Genomic DNA, 24,524 nt, shown 5'->3' on the forward strand with positions numbered 1-24,524 from the left:
AATTAAAGTGGGTTTTGTTGAAGGTGCTTTCCATATATGATATACCCATACCGAATTGCCTTAATTTTTTATTTTTCTTTTTTGCCATTTTCTTCTTCGAAAGAGAGAAATGCAAAATGACAGCGAATATATGCATGGGCAAGGAAAAATTATTACAGTATCTACAGGGCAAAATGACACCGAGAAAATTTGGAGAAACACGACTGCGGAAAAACCAGCATTGTCGATCTTGATGGATCGGAACTCTAAAAGTCCATCCAATAAACATCAAGATAATGGGGGTCGTTGAGCAGGTTTGTGGAAGAATATATTTTATATAACTGTGCCCCTTGAATTAAAACTAAGATTGTATACAAACTGCATTTGTGAATTTAAGAGAACGAGGTATATCTAAAGCAGGTTTCTTGGATTAATATCTTCTTGCTGGTGTTTTGATGTCCTCCCTCCATGACCTAAACTTATCTTAACTTGTGAATTTGTTTCTTTCCTGCTTCACTTGGAGAAAGATAAATAAAAAAGAGTTCATTAACAGTAAGAGAAGGTACTTTTTTTATTCAGCACTTGTATCTTCAACAGATTTCTTGTATTCTGGCTTAAGCTCGTAAGTTCCTTGGTTGGTTCCTCTTTTATTGTACACACACAGCTCGTTCAGTATCTCCTTCAAGAATTGCTGCAAAGAAAGAAAAATAAAACCCAATATTCAGGCAGGGAATATCAAATGAAAGTAACAATAACAATAAAATAAACACAACGTAACCGTCATCCAGAATACTGGATGTAAACGAAAATTAAGGTATGTAGCTTAAAAAAAGGTTAATCATAACTATTACCAAATTCATAGGAATCAGGTGACTCTATGTTTATACAGGGAATTATTAAACCCTTTTAAGCAATTAACAGACCATCAAGTAATTCTTAACTTGTGACCTCCACTTGAAACAAAGAGGAAGGTGTTTCATCCTCAACATGCAACAAAATGAAGAAGAGCGCACTAACAAAGAATAATCAAAAGACATACCGCAGGTTGATCAGTCTCTTGAACAAGCTGCTTTAAGGCCCAATTTGGTTGTCTTTCAAATAGTTTGAACATTATATCCTCCAGTTCCCCACGATCCCTTCTAGTTCTTTTCATGTCTGATTGCTTAACTGGTGCCGTTTTCTTCTTATCCTGTCATACATCATTGACAATGAAAATTAAGTGATTTTTCTTCAAAGCAAGCAGCTCTGCTTACTTTGGAGTTTGGGCAAAGGACTAAATTTACATTGTTGGAATGGATAAGCAATTGTGTATACATGTATTTGTGTTTTTGCACGCCAGAATGGCAGAGAAGCTGAATAATGCCCAATTTTTATTTTTTTTTTTTGGGTAAATGATCAGTTAGCATATAAAACAAAAAACCAGATACAAGAGCAGGCATTACCCAAGACCCTATGATTGTACATATTTGAGATACAACAAGGATAATAGCATCCACTAAACAATTAGTCTGGGAGAACATAAAAGGTATATTTGACTTCAAATTGACCCAACATCCCTCAACTTGGGCAAGTTCCAGTGTCAAAACATGAAAATCCTGCAGACAGGATAGCCAGGCCAGGGCCAGCCACTGCCATAAATTAGATCCAATCAGGGCAAACCGGAGGGTTCGGGAGAAAGGGGGGTGGTTGTTATCGCTATGGACTGATTTTTTTTTTCTTCTTCCCATATTGAAGCATTCACTTGATAATAGCAGGACAGAGAATTCATTAAGAAAGCCAGCGCATATGTACCTTGGAAGTGGATGAAATCAAGCCGATCATTCCAGGCATGGGCCTCATATGTACGCCACGGTCATTGTCAATCACCTTTATGGAATAGAAGGAAGAGGGAATCATTAGAATCATTTACAACAAGAATTGCCCTGGAAAAAGCAAATGGATGGCCAAATGCCCTACCTGTATTTGTCTATTCTTTATCATGGACTTGTTTGTCCTTTCACGGCACAATCTGCCGTACTCTTCAAGGTTTTCACCATGGGGCTTCATGTCAAACTTATGCTCTACCTTTCCTTCTATTGCAACCTTCCCTACAAATGCAATGGTTATCAACCAATTAAAAAGAGCCGAAGGTTACATCATAGAAGTGAAAAATCATGAAGTAGCTAACTAGATGTATATGGAACCCATTTTAAGGAAATAATTTAAATACCAAATGTTGTGGAATTTGTTAAAGGGTGTTGAATCATCGATTCTTCCGAAAACTTATAATTAGAATTCTAATAAAGCGCAAGCTATATGCTTGGACAAACTCTCAAAAATGGTGTACTAGAGAATCACCCTAGCCAAGTACCAAAATAAGGGTTCTGCCTCATGTACTTAAATTGTGGGGTCAGTTGTGTATCTCATATCCACCAAGGTCAACAAGTACAACTTCCATCAACAACTAACAAAATCATTTATCCCTAAATACTTATTAGATTCCACACTCTTGTTATCCCTAAAATCATTTTAACACAGCATGTGATCACCACAACCGCCATGTGTACAGAGAGAAAAAAAAAATAGTATTTATAAATCCACTAAATGAATCATGCAAAGCTAAATACTTCCAGGAAACCTGAATTATGATCCTCACCTTGATTTGCCTCAGAAAGGACACACATAGGAACAAAATCTTTGAACATATTCAAAGAATAACTTTTTGGAATCTTCCCCGCATCAGTGCCAGTCATCTCCATCGTGAACTGGTTACCGATTCCAAAGATATCAGGAAGTTTGCCTTCAAATGTATTGACAACGTGCATGTATCTTAAAAGCAAACAATTCCACCAAACATATTCTAAACGGGATCTTTTTTCAGGCATATGAAAGCAATCAACCTAAAGATAAATAAAATGTGGCCGCTTCATTTATAAAATGAAAGAAAACAAAGGAGACATAAATATTTGCTGGCCTTAAAGTAATTATTTCAGTACTTATGCTCTCTGCTTACAGTTATCATAATCTAGAACCAACCGGTAGGGGGACAAACACGATAATTCAATGAGCTACCAGTTAAATAAAAGAAGGAAATCCAGAGGACACCATACGATTAATAATGCAAAACCACAGGTGCACCGAATAGGCCAGAGGAGTTGAAAAATTCGTTTCCACAAGATCATCTTATCAACAAGATTTCATACGCCTATGCAGAAAAAGGAATTGTACTTCAACTTCAAAAATCATTGCTATTCTTTTCAACATATATCTAAATGATGACTCCACTGCCCTTTGCCTATCATATTGTATTCAGTTGGACCACTTTTTATGGCAGCCTTACTTCCAAACCAGAGCACAATCAGCACTCTCCAATTGAAGTATGAAGTGGGAAAATTCGGTTCTACTAAACAAAATTAGCTAATCAAAGCAACACACGGACAATGAATCAACCACAATAAGCTAATAACCCTAAATCTAGCTCATAAGTTCAATAAACTAAGAACAAATCGATTAAATTACCCAAAAACAAGCTCAAAATTTACTAGAACAGTTTTGGAGTGGATCAAGAGGAATCTAATAGAAAAGATGAAATAGTTGGGACCTGGAGGGAAGAGGAGTCGTCGGGGTGAAGAGGATCGAGGGAGAGGACGACCTTGGCGACGGGGTGGGGGTCGGAGTGGGGATGGCTCTGCCAGGACTTGGCCACCGCCACCGGGCACTTCATCAGCCACACCGATCTCTCCGCCTTCGCCGTCTCCAAGTTACTAATACTACTAACATTGCTGTTGCCATGCTCTTCCTCCATCTTTCTCCGACTGTCTCGCTTCTACGGGGATCACTGTGGCGCTTTTTTTCTTTACCCTCTTTGTTTTCTTACCAATCAAGAAGGTGGTGGGGGTCGGGAACATTTAGGGCTGGACCAGACCGGTCCGGATGAACCGGGGTCAATAAGTGGAAGCCCACGCGAAAGCAATACGTCAAGCGCGCTTTAAACGCACGCACACGCTACCTCGGTTATATACGCGCTGATCGCCATCGGTAAATCATGTCCACGAGCAACCCTTGTGGCCTTGTGTTTTGCCGGCCAGAATATTCGCTCCGCTGATCGTATATATATATTTTTTTAGTATTATTTTCAAAATTTACAAGAGCGTGAATTTTACCGCTCATAATTTAGTAATTCGCTGCATTTCCAATCTTATTGCTCATAATTATTGGCCGCCCACGTGTGACTTTTTTTATCCAAATTAACGGCCCAAATTTAGGGTACAATTAGAAACAAAATGATAATTCGTGTGGGTGAGTTGTAATGAATTAAAGTTTAGAGATGTAAAGCAAATGAAATTATAATTTAAAGGAAAAAAGTGTAATTTACCCTTAATTACGTTTATGAATATTAATGGTCAAATTGATTTTTTCATGAATCTAGTTGTGAATGTGTTTAATTGATATGATTTTATGTATATAAGATATGAAATTGTGTTAACCGAATTAGGTTAAGTGTTTGTGTCAATTCAATCCATTTATATTAAACAGATTGAAATGGGTTGTGTTATCTCGTTAACTCAACACAATTTATTTTTTAAATAAATTATGCGAATTGTGTTGTGTCACCGGTTTAGTTAAACAAGGCATATCAAGGTTGAGGAATTTGACGCCACTAATTAAAATGATCGTGTTTGAATCAACCTATAAAATTATATACTCATGATTCGATACGACACTAAACCGACCTATGGTCCTGAATTTTCTGCCCAGCTTGAGTGTATATTCATTTGAAGGGAAAGGGCTTCCAACCACCGATGAATAAATGGTTGGTGGGCCTTGGACTCTTGGGGTATTTCGGCTAATATTTTGAGCATCTTGAAACTTGTGGTTGGTTTTGTTAAAGCCCATAGGGCTACTCATTCTTTTCTAATAATAATAATAAGGGATAATTAAAAAAAAAAACTAAAGCCCATAGCCCACAGGACTCACTTCGTTTGTTGTATTTTGCCTTTCTTCTTATGCTCCGTTTGTTTCGACGTAAAATGGTTTCCGTCGTAAAATATTTTCGACGAAATCAATTTCAAAAGAAATTATTTTCTCGAAAATATTTTTCGGCGTTTGGTTCGCACGAAAAAATTACGAAAAGGGAAAATGCAACTGTCGCCGGAATCCGGCGACGACCGGTCGCCGTCGCCAGAATCCGGCGAACATGTTTGGCCGGATCCGGCCAAAATTGCCGGATTCCGGCAGGACACCTCCTGGCCCGGTCAGATCCGGCCTGATCCGGTCATTTTGGCCGGATCTCGGCAGGATCAGTGGCCGGATCCGGTAGATCCCGCCGGATTCCGGCCATTTGGGCCAGATTCGGCCGGATCAGTAGCCGGATCCGGTCAGATCCCGCCGGATTCCGTCCATTTGGGCCAGATCCGGCCGAATCAGTAGCCGGATCCGGTCAGATTCCGCCGGATTCCGGCCATTTTGGCCGGATCCGGCGGGGTCAGTGGCCGGATCCAATCAGATCCGGCCGGATCCCGGCCAGATCCGGCCGGATCAGTGGCCAGATCCGGTCAGATCAGGCCGGGTTCCGGCAGGTTTCTGTCCATGGCCGGATTCCGACGGCCGACGGTATTCCGGCGGCCGGATTCCGGCAGCCGGCAGGATTCCGGTGGTCGGATTCCGACGCCGGCATTATTCCAGTGACTTGATGATGCCGGATACCGGTGCTGCCTATTTTCGAACGACCGACTATTGTAGGATTTGGACAGTCAGATATCAAACGTGCGTGTAAGGACGAAGAATATAATTTTGGAAAACAATTTACGGTTTTAAAAACCGTAAATCGTTTTCCAAAACTTAAAGAAGGTTTTACGGTCAAACCGAAAATGATTTTCGTTGACCGTTATTTTCGCCCTTACCAAACACCGTAAAATACCGAAATCATTTTCCGGAAATCATTTTACGCCGAAACAAACGGAGCATTACTAAATTTTCAGGGTAGATTTGGTTGGAAAATAAAGTTTTTAATATATATATTAAGTTTTTCAAGTGTGTTTTGACCATTTTAGAGTAAAAAAATAAAAAAATAAAATACTTTAAAATCTTTTTACCAAGCAGATAAACTTTTTATTTGACACAATTTTTCAGGTAATAAAAATATTTTTCATCCTCAACATCTAGATATTATGCAAGATTAGCGTATTACTCAAACAATCTCTCAAGTTTTGTCTACCATTTTATTAATCACTAGTTGGACAACTAATTATATAAACCGAAATGTAAACTTCTGTATTCATCATGTAGCAAATTGGGCTACAACTATAAATTTTTCTTGCTGTATTTCCATTTTTTCAATTTTCTCTGGATCATTTCCTCCCTATTTTGGATTGGATTCCTCTTTTCCTTTCTTAGTTCCTTAATTTGTCTTCTCTTTCTCAAGTACTTATATATATATATATATAAGTTTGTCATATGTTTTGAAATGTTTCAATTACCAATAATAAAAATTAGTGTAAGTTAAAATTGTATAAACATTTTTCAAGGTTTTGCGGTCTGGAATTTGTATGGAAATCCAAAAGATAGCCTTAAGAAATGAAAGCAGGGAGAGGGTGGTGACGTGCAGGAGAGAAGTCCAAATTCGGGCCTTCAAGGCGGGTCCGGTGTGCTTGGTTTTCTTCTTTTGGTTGCGTATCACATTACAACTTGTCATAAAGATGACATTTATGTTTTTGTCACTTTGTGATTTAATGAGAATCACAGGTGTGGGTAGAATGAAACCAATTTGATGAAATGAAGATAAAATGAGCAAATTGCTAATGAAAATGACAAGAGAAATTTGTATGCATACATATAAATAAATAATAATTAAAAAAAAAAAAAAAAAAACTTCATTAAAGGGTACTAAACTTTCACCATTTTTTAAAGATGGCATATGAACTTTAAGACGTCTCAATTTATAATAGAATAATGATTCAATGCCACCTAAATATACAACTTTTCACCACCTTGCCTATGTGGCAAGGTGGTCCCCCACAACTTTTTAAGTTTTTTTTATTTTTTTAAAATAAATTAAAGTGGGGGACCACCTTGCCACATAGACAAGGTGGTGAAAAGTTGTATATTTAGGTGGTAGTGAATCACTACTCTTTATAATATTATCTATCTTTTGAAAAAGTCTCAATTAAAGGTTATCCGTTAAGATTTTCCGTTAAATCTTATCAAAATTTTCAAAATACTTCCCTCTTTTTTTTATTTTTTTTTCTTTTTTTATAAAAAAAAAAAAAAAAAGAGAAAGAAATTGCTAGGATTTATGTGTTGATTAGAATTTAATGGAATTTACAAAAATACTCATGCATAAATCTTTGAAAATTTTTATAATTTTTTTTTAAAAAAAAAAATGAATACAGTAGTATTTTAGAAATTTTGATAAGATTTAACAGAAAATCCTAACGGAAAACCTCCAATTGAGACTTTTCAAAAAAAAAAAATACCCTAAATTTAGACGTTTTAAAGTTCAAGTATCTTCTTTAAAAAATAATGAAAGTAGTATAGTACCCTTAAGTGAAGTTCTGCTTAAAAAAAAAAAAAAAAAATCATTTAAGCATTATTACATTTCCATTTAAAATCATATTTGTAACAAAATTCATGCATGAGCTTCGATCATCAAAACTCCATATGACTTATAATATAAAAATTTAAAGTCATTTTTTTTTCTCCACCTCGAGGAAACATCGACAATTTTTTATAATTTTGAAAAATATTGACTTAATTAATAATTTATAAGGACATTGATAATTAGGTGGTAGTTTGAAGGATATATTTTTTTCCTAATTTTATTCTATATTTTCAAGGATTATAATATTAATATATTTAAGATTTCTCATCATATTTACAACATTTGTTTTGCCTATAAAACCGTTATATTTAAGCCATTTACAATTATTTCATTTTTCTTTATCTTTTATCAGTAAGAAAACACGAAAAATCTCAAATTAAATTTTAAAAGAGAGAGCAAAAGAAAAGGAAAATTATGAAGAAAAAACAAAAATCACAGGCTCCTCGGACAAACGGAGGAAGCAACAACAATGGACAATTCTCTGTTTCCTTTTTAAAGTCAGAGCGAAAGAAAGAAACCTCATATTTCCTTTCGTTGTTTATTTCATCGTCTAGCTCAACTTGCAGCATGCCCAACCAATAAAATCATACCACGCGTCGCAATCACACTCAACCACCCACTTACTATCTTCTCGGAGCCACTTATTATATATCAGACCCAACCAAAGCCTCGCAAATATCTCTGTGCACACTTCCAATGGACCGCCTGATCCTTCTCTTTGCTGTTCTCTTCAGCCTCGTCCTTTTATCCTCCGCCGTCGACGAATTCGACGTCGACGGCGTTGACGACGATCTCCTGATCCGCCAGGTGGTACCGGACGGCGACGATCCTTTGCTCCACGCGGAGCGCCATTTCTCGACCTTCAAGGCCAAGTTCGGGAAGAGTTATGCGAGTCAAGAGGAGCACGACTACAGGTTCGGCGTGTTCAAGGCCAACCTGCGCCGAGCCAAGCTTCACCAGAAGCTGGACTCCAGCGCCGTCCACGGCGTCACCAAGTTTTCCGATCTCACTCCGGAGGAATTCCGGCGACAGTTCCTTGGCCTGAAGCGTGTTCAGCTTCCGGCTGACGCCAACAAAGCTCCGATCCTTCCCACCAACGATCTCCCCACCGACTTTGACTGGCGTGATCAGGGCGCTGTGACGGGCGTTAAAGACCAGGTAACCACATATATACATATGTATGTATGTATTTATGTATAGGTTCAAATATTTAAGCTTTGATCGGAACTGGGTTTTCACTTTTACTACTTTGTTCTCTATTTTTGTTGGGGTTTGGGAAATTAGGGTTCTTGTGGATCGTGCTGGTCGTTTAGTACAACGGGGGCACTGGAAGGAGCGCATTATTTGGAGACTGGGGAGCTCGTGAGCCTAAGTGAACAGCAGCTTGTGGATTGTGACCATGAGGTTCGACTTGTTCTTCCCTTTTTTTATGCTAATTTTTTGTTGAAATAGGCTAATCGATGATTTACGATCTGAGCATCTGCTTACAAAAATCTATATGATGGTTTAATCGTATGGGAATCAGAAAATATCACTCGTATTGATGATTATTGTGTATGCACTTGTGAGTGATAAACATGTGTTTGAAAATGAATCTGAATGTTTAATTTTTAATGAAGATATTGACTGATACTTCAAAGTACGGGTGTCAATTTGTGTTTGCCTATTCACTTCGGGTCGTGTCGAGGCATGAAAATAAAACTATATAGGTCAATCATAATTCGACCCATTTAAACAATCCGATCCCGTTAATTTCGTGTCGGGTTCTCAGGTCGTGTCAAAAATTGTCATTCATAAATGTCGCTTCGGGTCGTATCGAGGTATGAGTATAATAATATATAGGTAAACCTTAACCCCGACCCATTTAAGTAATCTAGTCAGACCCATTAATCCTAACTCACTAATTTCGTGTTTTGTTCGTATTGAGCTTGCGGGTTATGTAAAAAATTATCAGCCCTATTTCAAGGCATGTGTTCTTTTTATGTGGTGGTAGGCTAATGGCCATGCTTGCCAATTTGAAGCTATATGGGTTTGTTCATAATCCATCCTCCAAGTAATTGAAAGTTTCTGAATTTGTGACATCAATATCTTTTGTGATTCTTCTGCTTTACCTGGTATGTGCCAGATATCCAGAAGTGCTCAACTTTTTGATCCTTAGAAGTGGAAGTAAACAAAAAACCTTGAAAACAAACAAAACCGAAGTTGAAGTTTTTAGCATTTAGTTATTGGCTAATGGTGTTCTGGAGTTCGACAACCTAGCAAATGGATTGAAAAAGCCAAAATATGACTATTTCTTCTTAATATTGCTTGCGAATTTATTATTTATCTTCAGTTTTACTTATCAAAAAAAATATTGCTTGCGAATTGACTCTTGGTGAAAAAAAGGGGGAGCATAAGATGATCTTACTCTCAGCCCTATAATTATATGCAGTGTGATCCTGAAGAATATGGTGCTTGCGACTCGGGCTGTAATGGTGGGCTGATGACCACTGCCTTCGAGTACACCCTCAAGGCTGGTGGACTAGAGAGAGAGAAGGACTATCCTTACACTGGGACTGATCGTGGCTCCTGCAAATTTGACAAGAGCAAGATTGCTGTTTCTGTGTCTAACTTCAGTGTCGTTTCCGTTGATGAAGATCAAATTGCCGCAAATTTGGTGAAGAATGGCCCTCTTGCAAGTAAGAAGCTTTCTTTGAAACCTAAGAAATTATTTTTTATTTCCATTTTTGTTATTGATATTATGATAGACTATGGATTTGACTTGCCTCCGGTGAATTAGATAACTGGATGAATCTTAACATTTATCATTGCCAGTGAGTTTTCTTTCTCCCAATCTTACAATCTTCACCGTCCATTTGAACCTCAAGAGATCTCCAGTTATTTAATCACAGGAAGCAAATGCGAAATCCGTTAAGAATGATATAGAGTAAGTGAATCAAGTGATGGAGTTGAAATAAATGATGGTTCTTTTTGCTTGCATTTTGCAGTTGGCATCAATGCAGCTTTCATGCAGACATACATGAAAGGAGTCTCATGCCCATATATATGCGGGAGGCATCTGGATCATGGGGTGCTTTTGGTGGGGTACGGGTCTGCTGGTTATTCACCTATCAGGTTTAAGAATAAGCCATACTGGATCATAAAGAACTCTTGGGGAGAAAACTGGGGAGAGAATGGATATTACAAGATCTGCAGGGGCCGTAATGTATGCGGCGTTGATTCCATGGTCTCTACCGTAGCTGCTATACATACCACCAATCAGTAATAATATTGTGCTTGGCAAGTGGAGGCGCGCGTTGTAAATAATATGATGTATTTATATGGAGTTCTAGACTCCTATCAGCTCTTGATGCTCCCATGAACTTTGCTTGGACACAAAGTTTGGCTGGCTTGCTCTTGCAAGTTCATAGCATAATTGGCCTATTTTAAAACTCTGTTGTGTTATATATGTTTGCTTATTGAAAGGAAACTCCCCCTTGGCTCAATTCTTTATATATGTATGCTTATGACATATATATATATATAGGGAGAGAGAGAGAGAGAGAGAGAGAGAATTTGTTCTAAAGGAAAGGAAAATTAGCCTATTTGGATTGGATCAATTCAAAGGCTACCAGTGAACTTGAAACAATTAGTATAAGGTAATTATCTGAAAAGAAATATAAACATCAAATGTGAGAATTGTCATCGAATGATAGAGCCTCTGTAAGTATGAATGTGTGGACCTAATTTACAATCTCTGAGGAATTCATAAACTTGTCAAAACTATTTATATCAACAATCTTCTATAAATTACAACAATAGTTTGAATTCATTCATCGAGTAATCGTCGAAACAATAACGGCTCCCCTTCTTTGCGATAGAAGCAGACAGCAATCATCATCAAGCAATTGAACTGTAATATTGAAGAAACATATTAGCCTGTTCACCCGTTGGATGCAAGTTCCCATTAATGTACATGAAGAATGATCGACAGCCTTATCAGCGAGGCTCTTTATTGAAATGAATAAGCAACTCGGAAAGTGGGTGGGGAATTGTGAGAAGGCTGCTTTCCCAAAACTAGCCAGGCACTTCCTCCATTACCTTTCTAAGATCTATACTTCGTATGAAAGAATTGACAGAATCTATACTTCGGCAGATTCAATATGCATGATCGGTTCCTATCGTTTAGCCTATGACCAACTCAAAGCAATGAATCATTCATCCTCCAAATTAACTAATGCAAATGAAAATGGATGGAATTTATAACCGTCTCCCCCATAGAATTTGTTCTGAAACTCCACCCAATGAAGTCGTAACGCATGTAGGAATGCACTTAGGGTTTCCATCACTAGTAGCACACCAACAGTAGCACATACAAAAACGACGATGCCAATAATAAGAATAATGACATTGTTGAACCTGCAATTATGTGCAAGACATTCAATACTCAAAATCATATAGATTACGTTAAAAAAATAAAAAAATAAATAAAATCATCACTAAATAAACTTACCCCCAGGCTAGAAGTAGGACCTTGTCATAAAATACACTTGACAACTCCGAATGAGCTAGACTGAACAAATAAAAAATAAAACAAAATAAAATAGAGAAGTCAAATGATCAAGACTTGATACTGAAAACTAATGAAAGTACAATCTCTTTAAAGAACACGATTTCAATCATGGAAAGATGTAACCTTGAAGGGCTACATAGGTTTTTCCACAATGAAGACGTGCAGCCTATAGGCCTAAACAGGTCAGGTCTTTATTATCTGATCAACATAGGTTAATTATTATTGCAAATATTACAATATAGTTATTATCATCATCATTACTAATACTATTATTTTGGGATAAGTCCAATCTTCATAGTTTTTGCAACTTTAGAACATTGTTGAGTACTTCATTTCAACTTTATAGATCTGTAGCCATAGTCCATTTAACATGCTTTCTACACAAATCATGCTAGTAGCTAAAAAGGTCCAAGTAGAACCAAATTAAGAAGTTTCAGATCTAGCTCCAATGGTAGGGAGATTCGAACAAAGACCAATTATTAAATAGTTCTAGTATGGCTAAATTTTAAGCGTTCTTTATGATTGAAAATTCTTTGAGCAATAATGAATTGGTTGGTCAATGTACTCAGGTCACTCTGTGCAGCCGAACATATTCCATCCAACAAAAAACTAGCACCTAGCCAGCTTCAGTCATGTTGCATTGATATATTAAATCGAAAAAACTACTGGAGAATTTTCAATCCACTACTTGCATAGAAGCTCTGTCCTATTACTTTTGTCTGGACTATATATTATCTGGCTTACTTTAGAAATTAGGCTAGATAAAAATAAGTTTTCCATCAAACCCTCCTTCCGCATATACATATGATATGCATTATAAGATGCAACCCTACAAAATTAATCTTTTACTAATATTACATAATACCGTTGCGTCAAGGATGATTAGTTTTTCTAGTACAGCATATCTATTAGGCCTTGCACATTTCAAATCTCCATGCATTGTACCCATAATACTGCATACTTCAGTATCGTTGAGTATCAGCACAATTTTTTATGAGGAAAAGGCAAGATCATGTACACGTGCATTTTATGATGCCTACTTCAGCTTGGATGCCATGAAATGAATTTAAGTTGTTGACTACGTACCTGAGGGCCCATAAACGAAGATATGAAGCTGTATTAGACACCGCTCCAAGCACAAACTCTATTGTATGTATAAGTTGGTGGACAAAGACCTCGCTGAATTCAAATTCCTCATGGTCATGGTAATCATGATGAGGTTCCATTTCAAGAGGGTCATCAATGCTGTGAAGCAGTGCATAGGATTGACCTTTATGCCTCTGAGAAAAAATCATATTAAGAGATGATGGGAAGTAAAAAACAAGTAGAAAGAATAAAACAAAAGCTTCCAGGAAAAAAGAAATAAATCTGAAAATACATGGGTAAGATAAACTTTTGTGCATACTTCCTGGTGTTGTTTCTTCAAGAGAAACGGCTTCGGAAACAGCATACATGGTACGGCAACAAGAGCCAATAGTAGTAAAACAATCTGGTAATGAAAAAAGGGACATTTTAAAATTTGTGTCTTGAACAGCTGAAAAAATCAATATAACAAAAAAAAAAAAAAAAAAAAGATTTAAACCTGAAGGAATTTCTGGCCGACAAAAAGCTGATTTTCACCCAGATCATCAGTAGGACTCAGGAACATGTATATCATCACATGATAAAGATCAGCTTGTGAACCAGTGCACCATTTCACAATAATGAGGAGTGAAAGGTAGCCAAACAGGCTGTTTAAAAATATAATCTGGGGAATAAATTGGTACCTACAGCAAATGAAAGGTTAATTACATAACACTTAATAAATAAGGTTATGATATTGCCCAAGATCATACAAAAAAATATTCTTCACGAGCTATAAAAATCATTAGAAGGGCAGAGAGAGAGAGAGAGAGAGAGTCCGTTCACACAATTAAGGATGCACATGCATGTTGAGATATACAAAATCTTAATAATCACTCTAGCAGCTTTATCAAATATCAAGATAGAGAAAGAAAAATTTTCATTTTAAATTACTATTCTCTAAAAGCAGTGCTGCACAAATGCATGATGCATGCAAGGATCACTTGAGCAATGTAGCATACCTAATATTTAGGTTATCTCCAAAGAATTTTGCATTGAAGTAACTCAAAATAATTCCAAGATTCATCTGGGCTACTCCCAATAGAATTGACATCTTCATCTTCAATGAGTTAAGATATGGTAACTCACTGCGGGTACCATGCCACTTAGGGTCCACGCCAAATGGATACGTGTCGCGCACCTTTATTAAACCCACAGTAGAGGCATCACTGCAACAAAAAAGGCTAGTTTAACTAACTTAACAGGGAGAAATTTTTTACAATTTATGTTTAGTGTTTCATATCTGGTTCAGTACCTGCAGGATGGGTCGCGACATCCATAGGCAGAGGGTCCAAATAGTTCAAATGGGACCGAGAAGAACTCATTGTATATCAATCCTGTGTAGATTGAGAACAATGCCATCATCAAGATAACATAACGGCCACCAAAAGTCATTTCTATGATGTCTCCAAGTTTCTGTTGACAACAGAATCAAGTAAGCTCAACTGAAACGGGTACAAGGAAAGAAGAGAGTTTACAGTCAACTCCCAAGACATGCAGCAATTACCTGACTGGAAAATTTCTTTTCTCTGATTATGAAATATAATGTTGCCAGCAACAAGCATATACCATGGCCCCAATCACCAAACATAACAGCAAAAAGGAAAGGGAATGTGATAATTGTGTATACACCGGGATTTACTTCTTGATACTTGGCAACCCTGCAATAAGATCAGACTAGTTAACTACTACAGTATATATGTTCACTAGCTTGTAACCCACCCAACGAAGGGTTTTTCTTTTATTATGTCAACTTTGTTCACTAATCCTTAGTGAATAACGTAACATTGACTCTTGATCAGTAAATTCTTATAAAAGAAAAACCAGTTAGTCACATAACTTCTTTGAGAATGGTTGTCATAAATTCTAGATTTTCCATAAATCAAGTTTTCACATACATCATTTTTTTTCCCTAAAAATAGAGAAGAAAAACAAATACTAAATAAAGAAGAGGAAGAGACAGATTAATTAAGATGTGAAGCTAAAGTCCTTGGAAAAAAAATGAAATAGCAAGATTCATGAGATTTAAGGGGGAAATTTTGGACACATGACAAAAGCAGAAGACTTGACTAGAAAGTTTTCCATTATACTTATATCATATATGATTTGGCAAATGACAATAAACAAGTCATAAAACCACGGGGGGATCAAGTACTATTCGTGCAATAAGAAAAAGGGTTAAATACCTTTATCTCCCTAAACTACCACCCATTTACACATTGCCCCCATGAACTACTACATGTCACACTCAACCGCCTTTAACTACCATTTCTTGGAGAAAAAAAATCCCTCCACCAGGCTATATCGTTAAATCTGACAGAAAAAAGCACACATGCCATGCATGTGCTCATTTTTTCTATGAAATCACGAAAATGCCCTCAAGTAAAAAAAAATAAAAAATAAAAACTGAAAAATAATAATAATAATAAGTAGAATAGGGGTAGATCTACCACCCCCAAGTTTTCAAAGACAAATAACACAGCTTAACTTGTAAAAACAGAATTTCAGATGCACACAACATTAGTATTCCCCCCCCCCCCCCCCCCCCCCCCCAGAAGAATAGGAAGTATAGAACAAAGCCTAAATACTGCATACATCATGCAATATTTTCCAAAAAATACTATAAGACATCAAGTCACTATTAGATACATGAAATTGAGATTTCCAGCTCCAGCACATACAACATTAGAATTTACAATTCTATATGGCACAAGCATGAATTTTCCCAAAGTGACTCACCCATATGCATCTACAATTTCTTGAAAAGAAGAAGTAAACTTGTTCGTGCAAAAATAGGTAGGTGGCGATTCCTTTGTATGCAAAACCTGTAAGATGGCCCCAACTTGTGAGTTGCTGTCAAAGGTTGCCTGCTGCAGTGCATTTTGAATCTGCCAAACATCAAGAATAAGCTAATCAAGTAAATCCCTTCCTTTCAACAATATACTTCACTTGAAGCCAAATCAGCAAAAGAACTAAAAGACAAGTATGCTGTGCAGTGTTAAAAATGGCAAAACTGATGCAGGATAAAAGAACAAACCTGATAAGTCGCAAAAACAGGACACCAACCTTCTGCAACGAGACACTTCTTTGTCACATCAAAGCTGAGCATATTTAGAGTGTGGTAAACGGATTTTTCCTTTTTCACCTGTAAAGTTAAGAGGACCAAAGTTAAGTGACTGAACAAAATTCAAAAGGCATATATCCAAAGATCAATCCCAACACACATGTGCACACATATGTATGCATGAACACACACAGGAAAGGGGAAATTTTTTAGATAAATGTACATGCTTTAGCAATAAATAAATGCATGGGAATAATAAATAAATCAACTAAAACAAACCTGAAGATTCCATTGCTCATATTCATAGCCAATTGTCTGTAGCAGATTGTTCCTATGCAGCAGCCCAGCATCTATAGTAGTCTTCAGCTCTGAAAGTCTTCCAGACACCTAGAAATCGAAGTAATTACGTAGTTTAGATCTCACTGTGGCTGTAACTGATGACTTATTTGCAATTAGACAAAAGCTAATATCACAGCATTTAGTTCAAATTGACTAAGAAAAGGCAGAACCGGTAAGAACTAAGGGCCATTGCTAAATTGGAATAAGCTCACATAACATGTTTTAAATTTGATGATTTTGTGTCAGCTGAAAATCGCTGATAAAGTATGACCAGTTGTTTGTGCCAAATGGTAACTCTGAACCCTTTGATAAGGGGAGGTATTGACGTAAACCCATGTTCTGTAGCCTACAGTTGCCATTTGACCGATAAACAGAACTTTTTGTCCAATTGTTCAGTCCTTTCTGCTTCTAATTTACAGATGCACCTAACTCTTACCAACATAACCCTTTTTCTTTTTTCTTTTTTGGGATAAGAACTTTACGTCAATCTTGTAATGTTTACACCATGGTGGTTTTCTTGTTAGCAACTTTTCCCTGCCCAAGGAGCTTTTTCTTATGTCAGTAAGTTGGGGGGAGGCTTCATGTTGCAATTTTGGGGGAGGGCTTTTCATTTTACCCCTAAAAACAATGAAAATTTGACTGTCATGTTACCCCTATAGACAAGTTTTGCAAAATCTTACTCGTTGTGACCTACAGGCCACTAAATTTGACCCAAAGGACACGTACAGAATCTAAATAATTTCACTATCATTTTCATCCGAAATAGACACTAAAAAAAGTGATCGACTGATGTGGGTGGGTTCAGCAATCAGGAAACTTTATTTTCTATATGCAAAGGGCTGAAAATTTTAAACGCAAGTTATGACTGTGTCATAAGTCCCAACAAACAAGAAAGAGCTATTACCCAAAACTATATGCGGAAAAAAAAATCCTAAAACACGCTTGTCATAAGACAACATAATCATATAACAGAAAATTATACAGAAAGAATCAACCTGCAATATCCTGAAGCTTAGTCCGCATAAATGACAGGAAAGAACCCATAAATAGTATAATTCATACCTCTGTAATCATCTGAAATTGTTTCCCTAAGTCATCTGCAAATGGGTAACGGTTTGCTCCAAAAGCTTCACATATTTTCAGAATTTTATTCTTTGCCCTTTCCCCAGAATAGAAGATGACAAAAACATTTTTTTCAACCTGGCAAATGAAACTTTATCAGTTAACCGGTAAAAAAGTAGATTAAAAAATCAGTAATGGTTAAAGAAAGGGGTAACCCTTGATACATGGGCTTTCTTTTGGAATTGTTTTTTTTTTAAGCCATTCAAGATTGGGAATTGGAATATGCTTCCTTCTTTGATTTATTAGACTCATATTTGTTGACAGGAATAGGGGAAGATAGAATGTGTTGGAATTTGTCACGGAGTGGAAAGTTTGAGGTTCAATCTTTCTATGATATTTTGAGGGGTCCAATGACAATCAGTTTTCCGTGGAGGGACCTTTGGAGAGCTAAAGGTCCTAGAAAAGTTCTAGTTTCAATTCTTAGGATGAACAGCCACTTCAGATAAAATACTGACAATAGATAATCTTAACAGGAGTCATATTGCTATAGTAGACTACTGTTGAATGTGTAAGAATTCTGAGATAAAAGTTAGTTATTTACTTAAATGTTGTCCAGTTGCTGGACAGTTGTGCTCCAAAGCATTTTCTTTACTGGAGTATAGTGGGTGATGCCTAAGACAGTTTATGAGCTGTTTGAGTGTTGGAAAGGGGAGCTTGGTCGACATAATAGTGTTAACATTTGGTTGGCTGTTCCATCATGCCCCATGTAGACTATTTGTAAGGAATAATATCTGGACTTCTGATGAGGTGGAGCATACCGGTTTTGTCAATCAAAAGAATTCTTTTTTGCGAGAGATGTATGATTGGATGTGCGCTTCCATAGTGCTTTCTTTTGTAATGCCTCCTTTTTAAAAAAATAAAAAATAAAATCCATTGATTATATGAATTTCAGATTATAATTCTTTAAAGGATTTTCTTGTACACTTCTTCTGTATTAGAATGTCTCATTTTGGCAAGAAAAAAACTACCTTCGAAAAAACTTTGATACAGAAAGAAAACAATATAATCCTTACATGAATATAAATATCATATGCATATTATGTAAAATGAATTAGAGCAAAATGTTTCGTCCTACAACCAAAGTCTTTTAATGGCAACACAATCAATAAGCAAGAAAGAGAAGCGTCTATATAGAGCAAACAAGTTGGACCCCCGTCCCTCGTCAAGATAAAATTTGTAGAAAAATGAAAGACAAATGAGGAAATTTTGGTTTGTTTGAATTACCCCAGCATGTGCAGAGTGCATGGTAGCGACTAGTCTTAAGAACCACATGTTTACACCCCCTCCAAAAGTTGACAATTTATAATTAGAAGTTCTGGAGATACCTTCTCTCCTGACACGGGATCAATGACAGAATCTTCAACCACAGCTTGCTTCAAAAACACATTACCCCTGGTTGCACGAAATAAAATCCTTTCAAAAGCCATTGATTTTTCTCTTGGAACAAGACCACTAACAAACCCCAGCTTAACTTGTTTTGATGGGTCTGTTATCATTTCCTACAAACAACAAATCCCTAAGCATCATCCTAAGGGAAAATAAATCTTTAGCTAATATCAAGAAAAGAAAGTGTAGACTATTACTTGTTCCAGTAATAAAGGACTGTCGATGGATCCTTCAGCAATGTTCTGCACTTCAAGTTCTCTCTGCTGAGCTGCGGCACTGCTTTCAGCTGAATGGAAAAACTCACCAGCCTGAAATGAGAAAAAGAGATCCACAGTTCACTTTATGGTTTTGGAAATATAAGAAAACAAAAGGAATGTCATGCTAACCGATAATTCTCTTCTTCCCAAGAAGTAAAATATTTTTACTCTAGATCAAAGATGAATGTGATTATATAAACTTAACAATTTTCTTCCACATAGAATACAGATGTGAGAGAGAGGAGAGATCATAATCTACAACAGTTATGTACCATGCAGCTATACATAAGCAACCTAATAGCAAGGTATTGCCAGAAAGCTTTAAATTTCCCAGTACCATGAAGCTATTATAGTAGAACTTTCTCTTAAAACCTGGTAGGAATGCAGAAAAACAAGCCAAACCTTCTGTAGAACAAGCTTATATTCTAATAGCTCATTATGAGATCGTTGTAACTTTTCGTTGTTCTCATTTATCTCTAACAGCTCAGCTTCAAGTTCTCCAAGTTTAACCTGACACACCCATAAAAGAATTTCTTTCAATATAAGATAACAGAAGTCTTAGAGACCAAAAACTCAAAATTACATTATATGGCAACCTCCAAGTTGTCCAGATCAATATCGTTGCTTCTATTAAATCTTGATGAAGGTGGCAAACCAGCTTTTGTCATTTGTTCCCTGAAGAAACGTAGCTTACGAGCCATTTCCCCACATCTTTTAATCTGCATGGTAGACAAACAAACACACAGTGCATATATGTGGAGCTCAAAAAAGGATTTTCATGTTTAATATAAATTATATGAGAACTCAACCCATAATAACAAAAGTAAGGCCAGTTGTTTTTGGATTGTCAAATATCCAAGGTTCCAAAAAAAAAAAAATGGGAACCAACATATCAAAGTTCACACATTGAGTTGATAAAAGGATGAGAGAACAAATTCTGTTGTTCAAACTTACTAAATTAAGACTGTATGAGTCTCGCCATTATTATTAAGAATCATCATAATTTGCTGGTCCAGTTGAAGGATGGAACTAGGAGGTGTACAGAAAGATGCACCCCAGTTTCCTCTTTTTAGGGGCACTTTTGTATACTTCTTGTATTCTAGGGTTGTGCCTCTCTGCGTTTTTTAATGATATGACATTATTTATCCAAAAAAAAAAAAAAAAAAAGATGCACCCTGGCATTATATTGGCGTCAAAACAGAAAGAGAAAAAATACAAGCGCAGGCACACAGGGCACATCATGGTAGGAATGCCCAGAAATATGATTTGTCCTTGGTGCTTAAGCACATTAATGTCCACCAGAAAGTGTTAAAATGTCCATACCATGCACGATGTGAAATCTGATCCAATTGACCATCAGATAAACCATGGATCGTGCATTTTCATTAAAATAAACCAGAATATGGTAATCATAAAACTTTGTGGTTTATAAGTTTCAACTTTGTAGTGGTGCATAAATAGAAAATTGTCAGCGAGTCTGGAGGCGCATAAAATATAGCAACCACTCCAAAGGTTCAAGTGTATTCCTAAACATTAATTAGTGTTTCAGCTACTGGTCAAATTTTTATGTTATTCACTGAGTGGTAAGAATAATCAGGAAACATTTGAAGTTAAACATTCATTTGAATTCTAACTTTTTCGAACCCAAATGTATATGAGGCCTTGTTCTGGCAGTTATTCTGTTTTGCAACAGTAATGAGCTGGTCTCGCATAACATTAGGTGGCTAACTTAGTTATGAGATCCTTCAAAATCAGTGTACTTAAAGGCAACAACCTGGATGGAAAAGCTAGCTGCTACAGACAGAATTATCATAGTTGGCACCCACAAGGATATAACTATATATGAGCACGACCTATGTGTAATATATATATATAGAAAAACACGCACGACACACACACACATAAAATATTATACATAACTGTGATTCTTATATGTTACAATTGAAATCCAGTCCAAGTTTGCTCATGAAAGGTTTTCCAAGCATAACCCCCAAAATAAAACCACATGCCACATGATTTTTCCTTCCAGTCTAGGCCGAGGGAGGGCGTCTGCAACCTCTATAACCTATATTCTTTTACAATAAATCTTAAACATAACTCCTAGGGGAAGCTGCAACAGTGAAAACCATTGTCTTACTCCAAGTACTATCATAGCCTTGCTAACAACTTTTTTTTTTTACTCCAACTTTTTTTCAAACCCCTGTCATTTTTTTTTTAAAATAAGTAATTGGACCGAAGAAGAGGGGGAAATGGAGATTCGAACTAGTGATTCTTCATGACAACTAAAAAAAATTTAACTCAAAAGAAAGTTAGCTGGTGTTTCTATTTGATTACTGTATTTCGTTTAAGTATATATAGAAACTTATAAGATCACAGCGTGCAGGTATAAAAAATCCATGGATCATCTTCTTCTTCATTGCGATGTGGCTTTTGCTTTGTGGAGTGCTCTTTTCAATCGCTTTGGGATGTCTTGAGTCATGCCTCGACGGTTATTGATTTACTTGCTTGTTGGTGGTTTTCTAGAAGGCCGAGGAGTGCTACGGTGTGGAAAATGGTGCATATTTGCCTCTTTTGGTGTTAATGGAGGGAAAGAAAAAATGGGAACTTTGAGGATTTGGAGAAAACCTCGGAGGATATTTTATCCTCCTTTTTCCACACTTTGTATCTTTGGACTACGGCTTATGTGTCCCCTTTGTCAAGTAGTTTTAATGATTTTCTAGTTTCTTTTTCTCTTTCTAGTTAGGCGATTCCTTTTGTATACTCACAGTATACTAAAGGGTGCCTTACGCTTTTAATGAGATTGGTTTATTACTTTAAAAAATAAAAAAAACGTGCAGGTTATCATGCTGTTAGAGGTTTCCTCATTTGATGCGAGATAGCCATTAAATGTTGATGGCATAAATGTGTTACTTGTCGAGATTGATTGGCATGAAAAATAGATCATCATCCTAGCATAAAACAAGACAAGCAAGCACTCCCCCAAAATAAGAAACCTAGGTCCAATAAGTATAGAGATGGCGTGTGAACGCACCTGAGCAGCATATGTCCTTTGAAATGGGCTCTTTTCTGCATTGAGCTGAAAACAAGTAATAGATACACCAAATCAAAAAGAAAAAAAGAAACATAGCCAATTAGAGAAAATGTCACAAAATTAATTTAATAAGCATGAGTCTTGCTTCTGCGCCATAGTATTAAACCATCATATAAGATCCACCCAAACTAAAAGTAAAGTAAAATAAAATCCAATCATGATTCAAACAAAGAATTAAGTCCAGTCTCAACATTCTACAAATGAATTTCTCAAGATTTCTCTGCTAAGATATAATATGTGAACTCAAACTACTAATGTCTTCACAGACTAAGATTTTAACACATTATCTTAGCATACAAAGGTGGGCATAAATGCACTCCTTCAATTATGATTTTTAGTAATAACATACTATTAGAAGCAATTCTGGTGTTTATGGTTACGTTCTTAATTACAACAACCTAACAAATACTTGAGGATAACCAAACAAACAAGCACAATAATCAATCTAAAGAGGATCACAATCGGAAAACAAAGGCACAAACCAATAATAGTAATAATAATCATAACGAGAGAAATTAAAGCACAAAATAAAAGGAAATCGACGTTAGGGTTTCAATGCATGAAAACTCGGATTAAGAACAATCAACATAAGAGAAATGATGACGAATAGCAAAAGAGAATACCAAAAAAATAGAAAGAAAGAAAAAAAAAATGTGGCGGTAAATGGTGCTCACATCTTTAAATTGAAAGAGGCCAAGGTCGCCGAGATAGGAGATCGTGCGGTGAGCTGATTCGATGGGAATGATGAGTTGCACCAATTGCATCGGCTCCGACCGCAGCAGATCCATCGCCTGCCAACAACCTCCCTCCCCAATTTCTAATCTCTGTTCAACAAATTCCTATAGATATATGATTATATAATGTCTATATCTACGCGTACGTATATTCTTCTCTATACATGTGCATGCGCGGTTGATCGGAGAGAATTCACCGGGCGATATCGGAAATTGCTTTGAGATTTGAGATTTATAATAATATAAATATATATACCATTCGTTCGTTTCTCGTTTTCCACACTGAACGCTAAGGATGGGCCCAGCCCGCGGTAAACATTCTGTCACTGTTCATAATCCCACAAGGCGACGTCGTTTAAAAATCTGGCGACTCTCTAGACGTCTTCAGAATTGGGCCCAAACGAAATTTGTGGCCCGGTTTGATTCAAACCGGCATGGGGCTTTGCGTTAGAACCTTGTGTGGCCACCAAACAAATCTTTTTGAGTCGATAATTCAGGACCCAAAATAAATAGAAAGCCCAAGTCCTTAATCAAGAGTTTTTATAATGAAAGGTGTTTGCTGATTTAAACAGTTCTTAGAGCATCCCAACAATGCTATCTAAAAGAGATCATCCACATCGAGCTCGGTAGTTTAAACTTTTCACCAAATTTTGGTAAAACTTCTCAAAATCTCTCTTGCATCAAACTCTCTATTCTTTCACCAAAATAGATCTTGTCAGATTCTATCACCAAATTTAACGCTCAAAATCTCTACGCCATTCTATTTTTTATTATTTTTCTCATTCTCGCGCCTTCTTCCCTTCTTCACTTTCATCTCCCTCTGGCCTTCCTCCCTTTCTTCACGCCCAAGCCCAAGATTTTATTTTTCACACCTGGCTCGCACTGGCAGAACCCTTGGCACCCACAGCTTCCTCGGCAACAATGGCGTCGGCGTGTCATGCATCCGGGAGAGACTGGCGCCAGTAGTGGCGCCCGAATCCGACCACCGGATCGTCCTCCTCGTCAGATCTGCGTTGAAAGCCAATCTAGGTTTCTAGCTCCTCGTCCCTCTAAAATTGGTAGAAAATCCGAGCCCCTCGCCGTGCTCCTCATTAGGGGTGTGCAAAACCCGCAATCACCCCGACTCGCAGAGGACCGGGTTTTCGAATTTTTTTGCTGGTTAGGATCTTAATTTGAGAAATTTTTGCGAGGCGGGGCTGGTTGCGGGTTTAGCCTTTTAAAAAACGCAAGTCCCCGCCCCGCCCCGCACAAAGGGGAAGAAAAAAAGAAAAAGAAAAAGTAGCTCTATGGTTCAATTTC

General features: G+C 36.9%; 3 protein-coding genes across 3 annotated transcripts; 1 reads left to right on the forward strand and 2 right to left on the reverse strand.

The window, feature by feature from the left end:
* Window positions 1–294: 294 nt before the first annotated feature.
* Window positions 295–3,919, reverse strand: LOC133871940 (transcription initiation factor IIF subunit beta). Its single transcript, XM_062309414.1, has 6 exons — window positions 3,560–3,919; window positions 2,615–2,723; window positions 1,936–2,066; window positions 1,771–1,845; window positions 1,019–1,168; window positions 295–670 (listed from the first exon to the last, which is right to left on the reverse strand). The coding sequence occupies exons 1-6, from the start codon at window positions 3,761–3,763 to the stop codon at window positions 551–553; spliced, it is 789 nt and encodes a 262-aa protein (XP_062165398.1). The 5' UTR covers window positions 3,764–3,919; the 3' UTR covers window positions 295–550.
* A 4,292-nt stretch (window positions 3,920–8,211) lies between these two features.
* LOC133871225 (cysteine proteinase 15A-like) lies at window positions 8,212–11,043 on the forward strand. The gene is made up of 4 exons (XM_062308624.1): window positions 8,212–8,716; window positions 8,843–8,962; window positions 9,990–10,236; window positions 10,546–11,043. Exons 1-4 carry the CDS (start codon window positions 8,255–8,257, stop codon window positions 10,821–10,823), a joined length of 1,107 nt encoding a protein of 368 aa, XP_062164608.1. The 5' UTR covers window positions 8,212–8,254; the 3' UTR covers window positions 10,824–11,043.
* Window positions 11,044–11,200: 157 nt separating this feature from the next.
* On the reverse strand, window positions 11,201–23,450 carry LOC133871224 (V-type proton ATPase subunit a3-like). Its single transcript, XM_062308623.1, has 18 exons — window positions 23,166–23,450; window positions 22,432–22,476; window positions 19,997–20,119; window positions 19,803–19,910; window positions 19,341–19,451; window positions 19,083–19,256; window positions 17,698–17,835; window positions 16,576–16,683; window positions 16,270–16,377; window positions 15,972–16,120; window positions 14,740–14,893; window positions 14,488–14,648; window positions 14,195–14,401; window positions 13,693–13,876; window positions 13,516–13,599; window positions 13,197–13,390; window positions 12,051–12,110; window positions 11,201–11,956 (listed from the first exon to the last, which is right to left on the reverse strand). Exons 1-18 carry the CDS (start codon window positions 23,277–23,279, stop codon window positions 11,752–11,754), a joined length of 2,427 nt encoding a protein of 808 aa, XP_062164607.1. The 5' UTR covers window positions 23,280–23,450; the 3' UTR covers window positions 11,201–11,751.
* Between the last annotated feature and the right edge of the window lie 1,074 nt (window positions 23,451–24,524).

The sequence above is a fragment of the Alnus glutinosa genome, chromosome 6 (assembly GCF_958979055.1).
Source record: "Alnus glutinosa chromosome 6, dhAlnGlut1.1, whole genome shotgun sequence".
Lineage (NCBI taxonomy): Eukaryota > Viridiplantae > Streptophyta > Magnoliopsida > Fagales > Betulaceae > Alnus > Alnus glutinosa.

Bases quoted from the DNA above. Each gene is read 5' to 3' on its own strand.
- LOC133871940 (XM_062309414.1), bottom strand. From the start codon at position 3,763: ATGGAGGAAGAGCATGGCAACAGCAATGTTAGTAGTATTAGTAACTTG. The intron at 1,169-1,770 runs GTACATATGCGC...GATGTATGACAG, and splicing joins TGATTTCATCCACTTCCAAG to GATAAGAAGAAAACGGCACC. The intron at 671-1,018 runs GTATGTCTTTTG...CTTTCTTTGCAG, and splicing joins AAGAGACTGATCAACCTGCG to CAATTCTTGAAGGAGATACT.
- LOC133871225 (XM_062308624.1), top strand. From the start codon at position 8,255: ATGGACCGCCTGATCCTTCTCTTTGCTGTTCTCTTCAGCCTCGTCCTT. The intron at 8,717-8,842 runs GTAACCACATAT...TTGGGAAATTAG, and splicing joins TGACGGGCGTTAAAGACCAG to GGTTCTTGTGGATCGTGCTG. The intron at 10,237-10,545 runs GTAAGAAGCTTT...TGCATTTTGCAG, and splicing joins GAAGAATGGCCCTCTTGCAA to TTGGCATCAATGCAGCTTTC.
- LOC133871224 (XM_062308623.1), bottom strand. From the start codon at position 23,279: ATGGATCTGCTGCGGTCGGAGCCGATGCAATTGGTGCAACTCATCATT. The intron at 17,836-19,082 runs GTATCTCCAGAA...TTCATTTGCCAG, and splicing joins ATCCCGTGTCAGGAGAGAAG to GTTGAAAAAAATGTTTTTGT. The intron at 16,684-17,697 runs GTATGAATTATA...TTCGATTTCTAG, and splicing joins AATTTCAGATGATTACAGAG to GTGTCTGGAAGACTTTCAGA.